At 38.2% G+C, this 17,477-nt stretch overlaps 1 protein-coding gene across 13 annotated transcripts in view; it reads right to left on the bottom strand.

Annotated features, from left to right (window-relative positions):
- Positions 1-17,477, bottom strand: part of HERC3 (HECT and RLD domain containing E3 ubiquitin protein ligase 3) — a 117,301-nt gene that overhangs the window by 56,710 nt on the left and 43,114 nt on the right. For 10 of the 13 annotated variants that reach the window (XM_002814961.5, XM_009240190.4, XM_054554151.2 and 7 more), the window contains 3 exons: positions 3,291-3,450; positions 1,205-1,281; positions 203-424 (listed from right to left, as the gene is read on the bottom strand). In XM_002814961.5, the coding sequence (XP_002815007.1) occupies positions 203-424; positions 1,205-1,281; positions 3,291-3,450 (459 nt within the window). The remainder of the gene's footprint in view (positions 1-202; positions 425-1,204; positions 1,282-3,290; positions 3,451-17,477) is intronic. The other 3 variants (XM_009240193.4, XM_054554153.2, XM_063723503.1) reach the window with 1 other exon arrangement.

Genomic DNA, 17,477 nt, shown 5'->3' with positions numbered 1-17,477 from the left:
TCAAACCCTGTGTATTTACTGGTTTTGTTGCACCTCCACTCACTAGAATACAGTCTCCACTAAGATGAGGATGTTCTCTATTTTGTTCACTGCTGCTCCCTTAGTATCTCACATGGGGCTAGCACATAGTAGATCCTCAAGAAGCATGTGTTAAATGAATGTGCTTTTAGACTAAATACATACATATGAAGGGTTTACCTACCTTTTTCATCACTGAGCCCTAGCTGTCCTGCATTATTCATCCCCCAGCCAAAAACAGCTCCTGAGAGAGACAGGGCAAAGCTGTGAGCCCCTCCGGCAGCCACCTGAGCCAGTGGGATCCCCTCCAGGGACCTCACCCTCTGCGGGCTGGCTTGGGAGGGGAACTCCTTCCCTAAGCCAAGCTGCCCATGGCTGTTCTTTCCCCAGGTGAAGAACTGGCCATCTGAAATAACAGGATAACTGGTATTACCATAAAATGATACATGCTCCACACACAAAAATAATCTAGTTATTAGGGTCATTTGCCAGTTGCCCCCCAACACCAAACCCACCCAAGAGCAAAAGAACAGAGATACTTCATGCTGTCGATCTGCCAAAACCAAAACTCCCAAGTGATATAACAGAGAGGTAAGCTGAGTCTTACTGCCCTTCAAAGGCTATTAAAATTTATACACAGAAAATATTAAATGTATAAGTAAATTCCATTTCGAACAGGCCAATTACCAGGCTTAAGCAAGATCACACTAGTTCTGACCACACTAAGACTACGAGATGCAAGACTTCGGGAGGTCCAGCTATGACCACTTGGTCTACTCTGCAGATAATCAAGCAGGACACGTAAGTGCAGATTTATTTAGGTTTCTCCAACTCCTTCTTTTCCATTCATTTGGGAGCTTGATAGTGGAATGTAGCTTGAGAGCTGGCTGTCGCTAAGAAAAATCAATCTTCTCCATGCTCAGAACACCTAGGTATGGTCTTGCCCCCTGCTCATCTTCCCCTGTGAAAGTTGGAGCAGCAATGATGACCACCTACTTCATCATCCACACCCTGAGAAAAGGATGAGCTATGCAAAGCCCATCTGAGAACTGTCACTGTCCAACAGCAATGCATAGACCCTAACCAGTTAATTCAAAGTTTTGAGTTAGATAATATCACAGAAAAAGACAAAGAGAAATGTTTTCAAAATTAACATAGCATTAGCATATGTTTAATGTTACTTTACCAGACGCAAGAGCCAAGCAATGCCAGTTGCCACAGGAAACTTGTAATATTGTTTGCTGGTTCAGCTTTTGTATTAACCTAAAACAGAAAAGGCTTTCTTTTTCAGATAGATACTCACACACAAACACAATTATCAGAAATATTCCCAATTAAATAAAATATCAGTAATAAATAACATCATCTTGCCTAAAAGTCTTTTTAAGGCCAGGCACAGTGGCTCATGCCTGTAATCTCAGCACTTTGGGAGGCCAAGGTGGCTTATCACCTGAGGTCAGGAGTTCGAGACCAGCCTGGCCAACATGGTGAAACCCATCTCTACTAAAAATACAAAAAAAAATAGCCGGGCACTGTGGCACATGCCTGTAATCCCAGCTACTCGGGAGGCTGAGGCAGAGAATTGCTTCAACAATTCCCCATCACCATTACTCTTGTCACAATCAGTTGCAGAAAAGAAGCAGGTCAGAAGAACAAAGATAGATAATAGAGAAATTGTACCCTTGAGGTGGGGAAGAGGGGGTCCATATAGTGCAAGCACATACTGTATTTTACCTACTTGTCCCCTTCTATCCTCCCCATAACCCTGTAAGGTACACAGTAAGTAATTCCATTTTTAAGTTAGGAAACTGAGGCTTAGAAAAGTTAACCTGCTCAAGGTCATTCACCTTACACGTAAAAGAGCCAGTACTGGAATCCAAGGCTTGTTTGATATCAAAGCTATGTTACTTTCCACAATACAAAGGTATAAATTAATGAATTTATTTCAATTAACTTACAATAGAAAACTATATACAAATCAAAGTCTTGAAAGTCATCCATAATTTGAAAATGAATAATGAATATTAAGCTACTACTGTAGCACAGATTTCTTCATTTTTAAAAATGAAATGCCGTTAAAAACCTTAATTGTGTTTTGGTCATCAACAAATGAAATATTTTTGACATTAATGTTATAAATATTTTCCCTAATATTACACACAGCATAACATCTAGCACTTCTTTTTTCTTACTGCCACTCTTCCTCTCCCCACAAAATTAAATTAATTTTTGGAAGAAATGAATCTAAGACATTACCTGTCCTAAATCAGGAACTGAATCAAATCTCTTACCTCCACGGTCCTCTTATTTAACACAACTTTTGATTAAAGAGACAAAAATCTAAGAAGGGCAAAAAAGAAGAGGAAGAAGAATATGCTGTTCTTTAAAGGGGACGATAATTAGGCAGAGGAGAGGCCATTTATTAAATTTGTACTCAGCAATGTATGTGACAGGCACTCCTAGCAATGGTGATGCTAAAATAAATCATCCAATTATCCTGCCATTAATAGCTCACATCTTTGTAGTAAAAACAGATATTAAATAAACAATTACAAAGAATGTGTACTACAGTAGTGGCATGTGGAACATTTGTAGCACAAAGGAGTAAGAATCAAATAAAGGAAATAAAATGGCAGCTCTTTGATCATTAAGAACCTTCAACAAACTGAGACACCACCACTAAAAAGTCCATTTGAAAGTAACTTCAATATTTGGGATGTTCTCTTAGTGGCAACTATTAGATACTTAGCTAAATCATCTAAGGTTTAGATTTAAGTAAATCTTCAAGAGACTCAAAACCTACTGTATTAATATTTTTGCATTAAAGAATCTATGTATATCTGGTATTTTAGCTGTTTGTAATGCTTAAGGTGATTTGGCCTATCAGAGTAACAGGTCAGCTTTGTGATTCTATTTTAAAGTACTTAATTGGTAATTCGGACTTGCAATTTTCAGTTGAAGGTTAATAAGCCTATGATGTGAAAGATGTCTTTTTCATTCAAACATTTATCGACTGCCAGGCACTCAGCAAGCAACCAGGCTACTAGAATAAATAAAGTACAGTTCCCAACCGACTCACATTTTTGAAACAGAGACGGACACTTCTATAAATAATTGCAACTTTTGTGACAAGTGTTTTAATAGTATAAGGCACAGGAGTGGCACAAAGGAAATAGCAATTAAATGAAGAAAACAGAAGAAAAACAAGCAGTCTAACAAATCAACAGCAGAAAATAGCATTTAAAACGACTGACATTTGAAAACCTTCTTACCTGGGCACTGCCACAGAATCTTCAGTAGTCATGAGTCCTAGCTGACCATCACTCCCTGCACCCCAAGAAAACAGCTGGCCTCGGTCACTGAGGGCCAGACTGTGGGACTCGCCACATGCCACATGAATGATATGCTGATCTGCCAGAGCTCCAATTTGTTCTGAAAGAGACAAATTGGAGGAGAAAAATGTACAACCCAGAAACAGGAATACTGCTACCATTACACAGGATTATCTTCCTAGGCGGTTTTATTTTTTAACAAGAACCACTTAATCTGAATATTTATAGAAATTATAAATTTCACATATTTCTAAACTCTATAAATTTACATTTGGAGACCCGGGGTAACACACATAACTATAGTAGCACACATATCCCAGATGTTCCCTGAACCTATACAGCCATGTGCCTGGTGCTTCTCTCTCCAGGGAGAAGCCTGTACTATTCGGAGATGTTCTATCCAAGAGGCCTAAATGTTGAGTGGAAATGAAACATATTCCTAAAAGTAGCGGGAGTGAGTGAAACTCTGCCTGGAACAATGAGACCCTCTCCCCCCACATACAAACACACTCAGAATTCTAAACAACTTTCTCCCCTCAATTCTGGAACACAGTGTTGTATGTACCCAGCCAGGAAACAGAAGGATCTCTCTCTGGGAAAACTGGCCCAAAAGACAAGATCCACAGATAGTGACATTTGTGCATCCCTCAATGAAATGTCTAGCTTCCCATCAGTCAACAAGAATCACCCATACACACACAGCTCCACTCACATTTTAGCACCTCACCCTTAAATGTAAAAGGCCAGACAAGGATCACCCTATGTGTGAGGAAAACTTAAACATGAAAGGCAAAGAGCAACACAAACAGAAGGAAATGAACTCTGAAAAAACAGATCATGCAGGGAGCAAAGTTTCTTAAAAGTCTTTTGAGAAATCAAAGAAGATATTTCCACTCATGAACTAGAAAGAGAGTGCTATAGGAAAGTATTATTCAAAAAACAAACCAACAGAAATATCTTGGAAACAAAAAATGTGGCAGCATAAATTCAAAAAAAAAAAAACCTTCAAAAGCAGGATTGAAAGTTAGAAATGAAGAGATTTTCTAGGAAATAGAAGAAAAAAGCAAAGAGAAAATCAGAAGGGGAAAAAAGATAAGAAATTAGAGGATTGTTCCAAGAGGTCCAACATCCAGAAAGAGAATGGAGAAGACACAAGATATAAACATTTCAAAAAAAATCACAAGAAAATTTCACACTGAAAGGATCTATTAAGTGCCCAGAATAATGACCAACAAAATACCTACTGTAGAACCCTTCATCTTGAAATTTCAGAATAACAAGAAAGAGTCTAAAAGTTTCTAGAAAAGAACGTGTTTATATACAATAGAACAGGGATCAGAATGGCATCATACTGCTCAGAAGCAACACCGAAAACTCTAAGACAATGGAGGGATGCCCTCACAATTCTGAAGGAAAGTAACATCCAATCAAGAATTCAATACATCAGCTGTGAATGAAATGTGAGGCAAGGGGAGCAAAAGGGCAGTTCTGGAGCATGTAAAGCTCTCAAAATATTTTACCTCCCATACTGCTTTTCTCAGAAAGCTACTGGAAGATATGCCTCCAAAACAAAGAACTCGGGATTTAGGAACCAGAAATCTTACACAGACAGGAAGGAGGTGAAGAACCTTTCCAGACAGCTATGTAGCATGCCTACAAAGCAAAGGTGGAGGGATGTCTCCAAGGTGAAAAAGAAAACACTATTTAAAAGAGTTTTAGAGCATTATGAGTTTTATAATTCTACCAGAGATACAGAGGTTACTGTGGGGAAAAAAAATTTAAAGTCAGTAACTTCAAGGAAAACTAAATGATTTATGAGAAAGAAAAGCAATCACGGTACATGCAATCATAATAACCAAACAAAAATACTTTCCATAGTTAATAATTGTCAAATTTTATTTAAAAGATTAACTCTTTGGGGAAGGATGAGTGTCTGGTGGTGAGGAAGAGGAAAGGGTGGGTAGAGAATATAACAGAACTCTAATCTTTGCCAGTGTGAAGTTTCCAGATTATGTCCAATATTGAAAAAAAATCAAGAAATAATATTACAAGCATGTTACTTAGAAACATAAAGGTAAGCAGCAAAAAAAAAAAAAAAAAGCTAAAGAGTTGAAATGATAGGGAGTGAGATTCAAGATAAGGACAGGTGAGGCAGGGAACTGTTATTTAACTTGAACACAGTTTGCATAAATATATTCCTTCAAAACAATAACAACTTTTTTAACTGAAAATATGCTCATGCCAGAGAAATTACCATAATAAATAGAAAGATTCTGTAATTCCTATTGTTCCCATTGTCCATCTTCTTTAACCTCTGCTCACTACTTACTTCCCAACTCAGCCTTGCACCAGGCACAAAGAATAGTCCTATCTTTACCTTGCAAAAATGTAAGGAACGCTATCAAAGGAGCCCAGGTGGCTCAGACTCCACTCTAACCAAATTTCCTCCTTGTACCAATTCCAGGACTTGGACGGCTTTTCTGTTCTCTAGGCCTGGGACCTAGCCTGATGCCTTAGTCACAACTGAGGCCTGTCTCTTGGTACCTAACCTTCCTGCTACTAACTAGCAGCCTTACCTGTCTGAATGTTAGTATATGGCCTAACACAACACTAATAATTTTCCCCACTATCCTGACAGGACACTGTCGCTCTGATCTGTCTGCCGTTTTCTTTCCCTCAGTCTCTCAATAGCATCCCTTTCTTGATCTTGTCTTTACTACAGCTTAGTAGCCTCAAAAGGGAACACCTGGATTCCAATGACCATTGACTCCCAGTCACGTCAATCTCTAGGCAAACCAATTCCTGTCCCATCACTCACCAGCCCCACCTGAGCTCCTTTGATAGCATTCCTTACAGGGACATTTTTGCAAGGTAAAGGACTATTATTTGTGCCTGGTGCAAGGCTGAGTTGGGAAGCAAGTAGTGAGTAGAGGTTAAAGAAGATGGACAATAGCAACAACAGGAAATCCAGCTACCCTCACCACAACAATAAAACCTGCAGCCACAAAGGTAGAAATACTGTTCAGCAATGCAAATGTTGATGGAGAACCAAACCACTGATTACACAAGTCTTACTTATTCTATTTCTTCTAGCCAGAAAACTGCGCTCGTCTAATTCAGGCTGGAGATCTGTCACTGTGGAACTATAATCCCTCTTCTAGAATCTACCCCCTAGGTCAGCCCGGTGTGCTGATGAATGCCTCATTCACTCCCCTCTCTGAAGACACCCCTGCCCCACTTGGGAACATTCAGGGGGAAGTGCCCTCTGATTCATTTTCACATGCAGTCTCTTCTGATTCATTCCATCAAGACTATACACTATATTTTGCAGATGATGATGGAACCTCAACCCACACATTAAAGTAACTAAACACACTGAAGAAGCATTTGGTATTTTTTGAGGATAAAAGTACACTTTCTCTTTGAACTTTTCACAGCAACACTTTAAAGTTTTTTAAACTCTTTAGTAATGTTTCCAGTTCTGAACAAGTCATGGTAGGTAGGGCAGCACAGTGGCCAATGTGGAGTGCTGCTTACAGCAAGTCAGCAGTTCAGCTGGACTTGCATTATTAGGGTTAGTTCTACTTAGCTCTTGAGCCCATCATAATTTTTTAATGTTTTTTGAGTTAATAGTAAATTTGTCATTTAACCACCAAAAGATGATAACTGAGAAGAATGATATGAGTCTAGGGGGTAGATGGATGATGCAGATTCTTAAGCCTTGCAACAACCCTGTGAGGCAAGGGCACAGGGTTGTTGTCCTCAGCTCAGAAAGAGGATGTAATTTGGCCAAGGCTCACAACTAATGATTGGTGGAACTGGGATGGACACCAGGTCTGTCTGACTTCAAAGTCCATTATACTTAACTAAGCTATATTGTCTTTCTTCTGGAAAAGAATTAGATAGATTTTAAATTGGTAAAAGTAACCTACAAAGTGAATACCCTATTTATGGATAATGGAAAACTAACTTTTTCCTCATCGTCTGTTCACATGAGAAACACATCCAATGGCTTACAGTTAATAATATCAGCATCTGGGTAGAAAGGACAGCAGTTCCCCCGTATCTGAGGTTTTGCTTTCCAGAGTTTCAGTTGCCTGCGATCAGTGCAGTGAAAAAATATTAAGTAGAAATTTCCAGAAATAAGCAACTCGTAAGTTTTAAATTGCATACCATTCTGAGTCATGTGATGAAATCTCTCACTGTCCCGCTCTGCCTGGGACATGAACCATCCCTTTGTCCAGCGTATCCATGCTGTATATGCTCCCTGCCTGTTAGTCCCTTAGTAGCTGCCCCCGTTATCAGATTGAAAAAGCATAGTATATATAGAATTTGGTACTATCCAAGGTTTCAGGTATCTAGTGGGGGTCTTGGAACACATCCCCTGCAGATAAGGAGGGACTACTATATACAGTATATACAAAATTAGTGATTAACAGTTGGCACTAAGTTTTTAATAAAACTACCATAAAATAAATGTAAGCAGTTGGTAGTACAAAGAGGGTTAAACTTTCACCACTTAGATGTCTCCTTTCTGCTTTTCCACAAATTGTCAACTCTACAATTATACTTTTTTTAATAGTAGAAAACAAGACAGAGACATACTGTAGGAAACCCAGTTCTTCACCCTACCATTCTGCACATTCTAAGTCCTCACATTCACCCTAACTCTTGATTTCCTGTTCCCACTGAACTCTTACCCTCCTGCACATCTTTCCTCCTGCTGCTATACTCTGCTCTCCTGACTGCTTTTTCTCCAAAATACTATCAGCCCAGTCTGTGGGGTGCAGCAGACTTTTATTGAAAGTCTGGGTGATGGAGATACACTGTATCTCAGCAAACCACTCAAAACAAAATATTATACATCCAAGTTCCTCTGCAGTTCCCAACACAGAAGATGGCCTGGTATCTAATTTTCATCCTAGAGTCTCCCTGCCTCCCACAACATGACTAAGCTCTCTTTCCCTCATTTTGTTTGTTTCTGTATCTGAAAGGTCCTTTTCCAAAGCCATATTCCAATTTCTTTCTTAATTAATTACTTTGGTCTAAACATTTTGGGGTATCTGGACTATTTCCATAAGAGATATTCTATCTTGTTTCTGAGCCAAGGCACTGAAACCAGAGTCAGCTTTAAAAAATGTTTAATTATCATAGAATAAACTTGACCTTTTTTTGGTGTACAAGTCTATGAATTCAAACACATGTGACTACCACCACAATCAAGATACAGAACAGTCCCATCACCCCAAAAATGTTCTTCATGCTATTCCTTATAATTGCATCCTCTCCTCATCCTTAACCCCTGACAACAACAATCTGTTTTCTCTCACTATAGTTTTGAGTTTTTTATACTTTCATGTAAATGGAATCATATAGTGTCTAACTCTTTGAAACTGGATTGTTTTACTCATGATGCCTCTGAGACTCAATTAAGCGGTTGCATGTATCAACAGTTTGTTCCTTTTATTGGTGAGGAGTATTCCACTGTATAATGGATGAACTACAGAGCACTGTTCCCAGTTTTTAGTGATTATAAATAGAGATGCAATGAACATTCATATACAGCTTATTGTATGACAATAAGTTTTCCTAACACTGGAATAAATACCTAGGTGTGAGATTGCTAGGTTATGTGGTAAATATATGTTTATTTAAAAAAAAGAAAAAAAAACCCGCCAAATCATTTTCCAGAATGGCCATCCCATTTTGCATTAACACCAGCAATTATGAGAGTTCCAGTTGCTCTGCATCCTTGCCAACACTTGCTATTATCAGTATTTAATTTTACCCATTCTAAGAAGTATAATGGTATTTCATCACGGTTTTAATTTGCATTTCTCTAGTGGCTAAAGATGTCAAACATCTTTTCATGTTCTTATTTGCCATCCATCCTCTTTGGATAAATGTCTGTTCAAAGTTCTTGCCAATTTTTAAAATTAAATTTTTATTTCACTATTGTTGAGTTGTTTTTTAAATATATTCTGGATACAAATCCTTTCTCAGATACATGATTTGCAAATAATTTCTCCCAGCCTGTAGACTGTCTTTTCATTCTCTTAACACGCTCATAGATAAGTCTACTTTAACAACTTTTTCCTTTATGGATTACGGTTTTGGTGTCATGTCTAAGAACTCTCTGCCTATCCTCAGGTTATGAAGAATTTCTCCTCTGCTTTCTTCTGAAAGCTTTATTGACTCACATTTTACATTGAGATCTGTGATTCATTTTGAGTTAATTGTTTTAAAAAGCTGTGAGATTCAGATCAAGGTTCTTTTTTTTAAGGTATGAATGTCCAAGTGTTCCACTACCCTTTGCTAAAAACAACTAACAAAATCCTTTCTATATGGAATCTCTTTTACATTTCTATCAAAAGTCAATTAACCACATTTGTGTGGATATATTTCTGGGCTTTATTCTGTTCTATTGGACTGCGTCTACACCCCTGTCAGTACCACATACCCTGAATTACTATACTTCTATAGTAAGCCTTAAAATCAGGTGATTCCTTCAACTTTATTCTTATTTTTCAAAATTGCTTCAGGTATTCTAGATCCTTTACCTTCCCATATAAACTTTATAATTGGCTTGTCTATATCTACAAAAAAAGAATCCTACGGGAAGTTTAGCTGAAATTGTGTTAAATCTATAAGTCAACTTGAGAAGAACTGAAATATTTACTATAATACGTTAAGGGCCTTAATCCACGAACACAATATGCCTCTCCAGTTACAGAGGTCTTGGATTTCTTCTACCAGACTTTTGTAGTTTTCAGCATATAAATCTTATATATGTTTTGTTAAAGTTATACCTAAGTATTTTATTTGTTTGGAACTATTATAAATTGTATTTTTTATTCTAGTTTCCAATTGCATATTGTTAATATATAGATATAGTAGATTTTTGTGTATTGACCTTAAATCATACAAATTTAACTAATAGTTTTTTAATTTTCAATGTAGACACTGCAATTTTTAATAGAAAGAATTTTTTCTGAGAATAGAGACGGTTTTTTTTCTTCCTTTCCAATTTGTTTGCTTCCCCCCACCACCCACACACCCCCCGCCCCCATTCTTTCTTTATTCTTTCTTTATTAGGACTTCTAGCATGATGTTGAATAGCAGTAGTGAGAGTGGACATCCTTGCCATGTTCAATGGTCTGAATGTTTGAATCCCCCAAAACCTATATGCTGAAATCACCCTCAAAGTGATGGTGTTAGGTATTGCAGCCTTTTGGGAAGTGATAAGGTCATGAGGGCAAAGCCCTCATGGTTGAGATTAGTGCCCTTATAAAAGAGACCATAGAGGGCTGGCTAGCTAGCCCCTTTCACTGTATGAAGATAGAGCTAAAAAGGTACCATCTATGAGGATGACAGTGCTCGGCAGACACCAAATCTGTTGGCACCTTGGCCTTGAAGTTTCCAGCCTCCAGAACTGTAAGAATAAATGTTTGTTCTTTATAAGCCAACAAGTTTTTGATATTTTTGTTATAGCACCCCAAATGAACTGAAAGAATGCAATCTTTCAACACTGTTTGACATAGCCATAAGATTTGTTGGTAGATGTCCTTCATCAGGTTGAAAAAGTTTTCTTCTACTTCTAGTGTGTTCCTCATGAGAGTTCTTATCATAAATGGATGCTGCATAATGTCAAATTCTGTTTTCTGTATCAACTGACATAACCATGTGAGTTTCTTCTTTAGACTGTTTTTCCTATTGTTTAAAGCAGATTTTATTTCATCAGTGTCATTTCTTATCTAAATGCTTGATAACATTTGGCAGAGAAACCACGTGAGTCTGGAGGTCTAGAGATTTCTTCCTTTCTTTTTTTTTTTTTTGAGACAGAGTCTCGCTCTGTCTGCCCCAGCTGGAGTGCAGTGGTGTGATCTCGGCTCACTGCAACCTCCACCTCCTGGGTTCAAGTAATTCTCCTGCCTCAGCCTCCCGAGTAGCAGAGATTACAGGCATGCACCACCATGCCCAAGTCAATTTTTTTTATTTTTAGTAGAGATGGAGTTTCACTAAAAATACAGTATGTTGGCCAGCCTGGTCTTGAACTCCTGGTCTCAAGTGACCTGCCCACCTCAGCCTCCCAAAGTGCTGGGATTACAGGCATGAGCACCGTGCCCAGCCAAGGGGAACTTCTTTTTAAGGCTTTAAACCATGAATTCTATTCTTTATAGTTATAGATAACCTATTTAGATTATCTATTGCTTCTTGGTTGAGTTTTGATAGTTTCTGGTTTTGGAAGAATTGTCCATTTGATCCAAGCTGTTAAATGTATATAGAGAGAACTGTTGTCAGATTCCATTACAAAGCTTTTAATGTCTGCAGGGCCTGCAGGGTAATGACATCCTCTGTTTCACTGATACTGGTAACTTACGTTTTCTTTTGTTCTCTTTGACTCTCTGGCTAAAGGTTTATCATTTTATTGATCTTTTCAAAGAGGTAGCTTTTGGTTCCATTGATTTTCTCCATTCTTCTTCTATCTTCAATAACACTAATTTCTACTTTCATCATTATTTCTTTCCTTGTACTTACCTTCCATTTATTATGCTCTTAATACTTTTCTCATTTTGTAAGTGAAGGCTTAAATTATTGACTGAATACTTTTCTTTCTAAATAAGCTTTTAATGCCACAAAGTTCTCTCTAAGCACTGCTTTAAGCTACATCCCACAAATTTTGATAAACCATATTTTCATTTTTGTTCAGTTCAAAATATTTTTAAATTTCCCTTGAGACTTCCTCTTTGACCCATTGATTATTTATAAGGCTGCTGCTTAATTTTAATCTAAGAGTTTGAAGACTTTCTTGTTATTTTTCTGTTATTAATTTCTAGTTGAATTCCAGTATAGTGAGAGAACATACTTTTAATTATTGCAATCCTTTAAAATTTGTTCACGTTTGTGTTATGACTCAAAATATGGTCTATCTTGGTGAATGTTCTATAGGCAGTTGAAAAAAGTGTGTATTCTGCTGTTGGATAGAATGTTCAATAAATATCAATCATATCTAGTCCGCTTGATGGTGCACTTCTATATTCTTGATGATGTTCTATCTGTTAGTTCTATTTATCACAAAAAAGAGTAAAAAGTCTCCAAACATAATTTTTAGATTTGTCTATTTTTCCTTTTATTTCTGTAAGTTTTTGTTTCAAGTATTTTGAAGCTCAGTTGTTAGGTATACACACATTTGGGATTCCTATGTTTTCCTGCTGAACTGATCTTATTTATTTATTTTTTCTCCTTTAAGTTCCAGGACACATGTGCAGAATGTGCAGGTTTGTTAAATAGGTATACATGTGCCATGGTGGTTTGCTGCACCTATTAACCCGTCACTTGTTTTAAGCTCCACATGTATTACCTATTTGTCCTGATGCTCTCCCTTCCCTCGCTCCCCACCAAAAGGCCCCAGTGTATGTTGTTCCCCTGCCTGTGTCCACGTGTTCTCATTGTTCAACTCCCACTTATGAGTGAGAACATGTGGTGTTTGGTTTTCTGTTCCTGTGTTAGTTTGCTGAGAACGATGGCTTCCAGCTTCATCAATGTCCTGACAAAGGACATGATCTCATTCCTTTTCATGGCTGCATAGGATTCCATGGTGTGTATGTATCACATTTTCTTTTTCCAGTCTATCATTGATGGGCATTTGGGTTGGTTCCATGTCTTTGCTATCATAAATAGTGCTGCAATAAACATACGTGTGCATCTGTCTTTTTAGTAGAATGATCTGTATTCCTTTGGGTATATACCCAGTAATGGGATTGCTGAGTCAAATGGTATTTCTGATTCTAGATCCTTGAGGAATCACCACAATGTCTTCCACAATAATTGAACTAATTTACACTCCCACCAACAGTGTAAAAGCATTTCTATTTCTCCATAGCCTCGCCAGCATCTATTGTTTCTCAACTTTTTAATAATCGCCATTCTGACTGGCGTGAGATGGTATCTCATTGTGGTTTTGATCTGCATTTCTCTGATGATCAGCAATGTTGAGCTTTTTTCATGTTTGTTGGCTGCATAAATGTCTTCCTTATTGAATTGTCTGTTCATATCCTTTGCCCACTTTATGAAGGGGTTTTTTTTTTCTTGTAAATTTCTTTAAGTTCCTTGTAGATTCTAGATATTAGACCTTTGTCAGATGGGTAGAGTGCAAATATTTTCTTCCATTTTGTAGGTTGCCTGTTCACTCATGAGTTTCTTTTGCTGTAAAGAAACTCTTTAGTTTAATTAGATCCCATTTGTCAATTTTGGCTTTTGTTGCAACTGCTTTCAGCATTTTTGTGATAAAGTCCTTGCCCATGCCTATATCCTGAATGGTATTGCCTGGGTTTTCTTCTAGAGTTTTTATGGTTTGGGGTTTTACATTTAAGTCTTTAATCCATCTTGAGTTAATTTTTGTATAAGATGTAGGGAAGGGGTCCAGTTTTGGTTTACAGTATATGCTAGCCAGTTTTCCCAACACCATTTATTAAATAGAAAATCCTTTCCCCATTGTTTGTTTTTGTCAGGTTTGTTGAAGGTCATATGGTTGCAGATGTGTGGTGTTATTTCTAAGGTCTCTATTCTGTTCCATTGTCTACAAGTCTGTTTTGGTACTAGTACCATGCTGTTTTGGTTACTGTAGCCTTGTAGTATAGTTTGAAGTCAGGTAACATGATGCTCCCAGCTTTGTTCTTTCTGCTTAGGATTGCCTTGACTATGTGGGCTCTCTTTTGGTTCCATATGAATGTTAAAGCAGTTTTTTCTAAATCTTTGAAGAATTTTAATGATAGTTTGATGGGAATAGCACTGAATCTATAAATTACTTTGGGCAGTATGACCATTTTCATGATACTGATTCTTCCTATCCATGAGGATGGAATGTTTTTCCATTTGTTTGTGTCCTCTCTTATTTCCTTGAGAAGTGGTTTGTAGTTCTCCTTGAAGAGGTCCTTTATGTCCCTTGTTAGCTGTATTCCTAGGTATTTTATTCTCTTTGTAACAACTGTGAATGGGAGTTCATTCATTATTTGGCTCTCTGCTTTTCCATTGCTGCTGTATAGGAATGCTTGTGATTTTTTCACATTCATTTTATATCCTGAGACTTTGCCCAAGTTGCTTATCGGCTCAAGGCGTTTTTGGGCTGAGATGATGGGGTTTTCTAAATATAGTATCATGTCGTCTACAAACAAAGACAATTTGACTTCCTCCCTTCTTATTTGAGTACCATTTATTTCTTTTTCTTGATTGACTGCCCTGACCAGAACTTCCAATACTATGTTAAATAGGAGTGGTGAAAGATGGCACCCTTGTCTTGTGCCAGTTTTCAAAGGGAATGCTTCCAGCTTTTGCCCATTCAGTACGATACTGGCTGTGGGTTTGTCATAAATAACTCCTATTATTTTGAGATATGTTCCATCAATACCTAGTTTATTGAGAGTTTTTAACATGAAGGGATGTTGAATTTTATCGAAGGCTTTTTCTGCATCTATTGAGATAATCATGCGGTTTTATCATTGGTTCTGTTTATGTGATGGATTACGTTTATTGATTTGCATATGGTGAACCAGCCTTGCATCCCAGGATGAAGCTGACTTGATCGTGGTGGATAAGCTTTTTGATGTGCTGCTGGATTTGGTTTGCCAGTATTTTACTGAGGATTTTCACATTGATGTTCATCAAGGATACTGGCCTGAAATTTTCTTTTTTTTGTTGTGTCTCTGCCAGGTTTTGGTCTCAGGATGATGCTAGCCTCATAAAATTAGTTAGAGAGGAGTCCCTCCTTTTCAATTGTTTAGAATAGTTTCTGAAGGAATGATACCAGCTCCTCTTTGTACCTCTGGTAGAATTCAGCTGTGAATCTCTCTGGTCTTGGACTTTGTTTGGTTAGTAGGGTATTTATTACTGACTCAATTTCAGAACTTGTTTTGGTCTATTCAGGGATTCAACTTCTTCCTGCTTTAGTCTTGGGAGGGTGTATGTGTCCAGGAATTTGTCCATTTCTTCTAGATTTTCTAGTTTATTTGCATGGAGGTGTTAATAGTATTCTCTGATGGTAGTTTGTATTTCTGTGGGATCAGTGGTGATAGCCCTTTATCGTTTTTACTGTGTCAATTTAATTCTTCTCTCTTTTCTTCTTTATTAGTCTAGCTGGTGGTCTATTTTATTAATTTTTTCAAAAAACCAGCTCCTCGATTCAATGATTTTTTTTGAAGGGTTTTTCATGTCTCTATCTCCTTCAGTTCCACTCTGATCTTAGTTATTTCTTGTCTCCTGCTAGTTTTTGGATTTGTTTGCTCTTGCTTCTCTAGTTCTTTTAGTTGTGATGTTAGGGTGTTGATTTGAGATCTTTCTAGCTTTCTGATGTGGGCATTTAGTACTATAAATTTCCCTCTTAACACTGCTTTCTTTAGCTGTGTCCCAGAGATTCTGGTACATTCCTTCTTTGTCCTCATTGGTTTCAAATAACTTCTTGATTTCTGCCTTAATTTCATTATTTACCCAGAAGTCATTCAGGAGCAGGTTGTTCAATTTCCATGTAGTTGTGTGGCTTTTTGTTTGTTTGTTTGGAGACAGAGTCTCGCTCTGTGGCCCAGGCTGGAGTGCAGTGGCGCGATCTCAGCTCACTGCAAGCTCTGCCTCCTGGGTTCATGCCATTCTACCGCCTCAGCCTCCTGAGTAGCTGGGACTACAGGCGTCCGCCATCATGCCCGGCTAATTTTTTTGTATTTTTAGTAGAGACGGGGTTTCATCGTGTTAGCCAGGATGGTCTTGATCTCCTGACCTCGTGATCCACCTGCCTCGGTCTCCCAAAGTGCTGGGATTACAGGCGTGAGCCACCGTGCCTGGCCTGTTTGTTTGTTTTTGAGATGGCATCTCACTCTGCCGCCCAGGCTGGAGTGCAGTGGTACAATCTCAGCCCATTGCAACCTCTGCTTCCCGGATTCAAGCAATTCTCCTACCTCAGCCTCCCGAGTAGCTGGGACTACAGACTCACACTGCCACACCTGGCTAATTTTTGTATTTTAGTAGAGATGGGGTTTCGCTGTTTTGCCCAGGCTGGTCATGAACTCCTGAGCTCGGGCAATCCACCCACCTCCTGAGCTCAGGCAATCCGGCCCACCCAGGCATGAGCCATTGCACCTGGACAGTTGTGTGGTTTTGAGTGAGTTTCTTAATTCTGATTTCTAATTTGATTGCACTATGGTCTGAGAGACTGTTACGATTTCAGTTATTTTGCATTTGCTGAGGTGTGTTTTACTTCCAACTATGTGGTCAATTTTAGAGTAAGTGCCATGTGGCACTGACAAGAATGTACACTCTGTTGTTTTGGGGTGGAGAGTTCTGTAGATATCTATTAGGTCCACTTGATCCAGAGCTCAGTTCGAGTCCTGAATATCCTTGTTAATTGCCTGTCTCGTTGATCTAACATTGACAGTAGGGTGTTACATTCTCCCACTATTATTGTGTGGGAGTCTAACTCTCTTTGTAGGTCTCTAAGAACTTGTTTTATGAATCTGGGTGCTCCCATACTGGGTGCATATATATTTAGGATAGTTAGCTCTTCTTGTTGAATTGATCCCTTTACCATTATGTAATGCCCTTTGTCTTTTCTGATCTTGGTTGGTTTAAAGTCTGTTCTGTCAGAGACTAGGATTGCAACCCCTGCTTTTTTCCACTTTCCATTTGCTGGATACATTTTCCTCCAACCCTTTATTTTGAGTCTATGTGTGTCTTTGCACATGAGATGGGTCTCTTGAATACAGCACACCAATGGGTCTTGACTCTATCCAGTTTGCCAGTCTATATCTTTTAATTGGGGCATTTAGCCTATACACATTTAAGGTTAATACTGTTATGTGTGAATTTGATCCTGTCATCATGACGCTAGCTGGTTATTCTGCACAGTAATTGATGCCGTTTCTTCATAATGTCATTAGTCTTTATATTTTTGTGTGCTTTGCAGTGGCTGGTACTGGTTTTTCCTTTCCACATTTAGTGCTTCCTTCAGGAGCTCTTGTAAGGCAGGCCTGGTGGTGACAAATTCCCTCAGCATTTGCTTATCTGAAAAGGATTTTATTTCTCCTTAGCTTATGAAGCTTAATTTGGCCAGATATGAAATTCTGGGTTGAAAATTGTTTTCTT

This window comes from Pongo abelii, chromosome 3 (assembly GCF_028885655.2).
Source record: "Pongo abelii isolate AG06213 chromosome 3, NHGRI_mPonAbe1-v2.0_pri, whole genome shotgun sequence".
Lineage (NCBI taxonomy): Eukaryota > Metazoa > Chordata > Mammalia > Primates > Hominidae > Pongo > Pongo abelii.
Note: the sequence above shows the minus strand (reverse complement) of the source record. Positions and strands in the feature narration are given on the sequence as shown.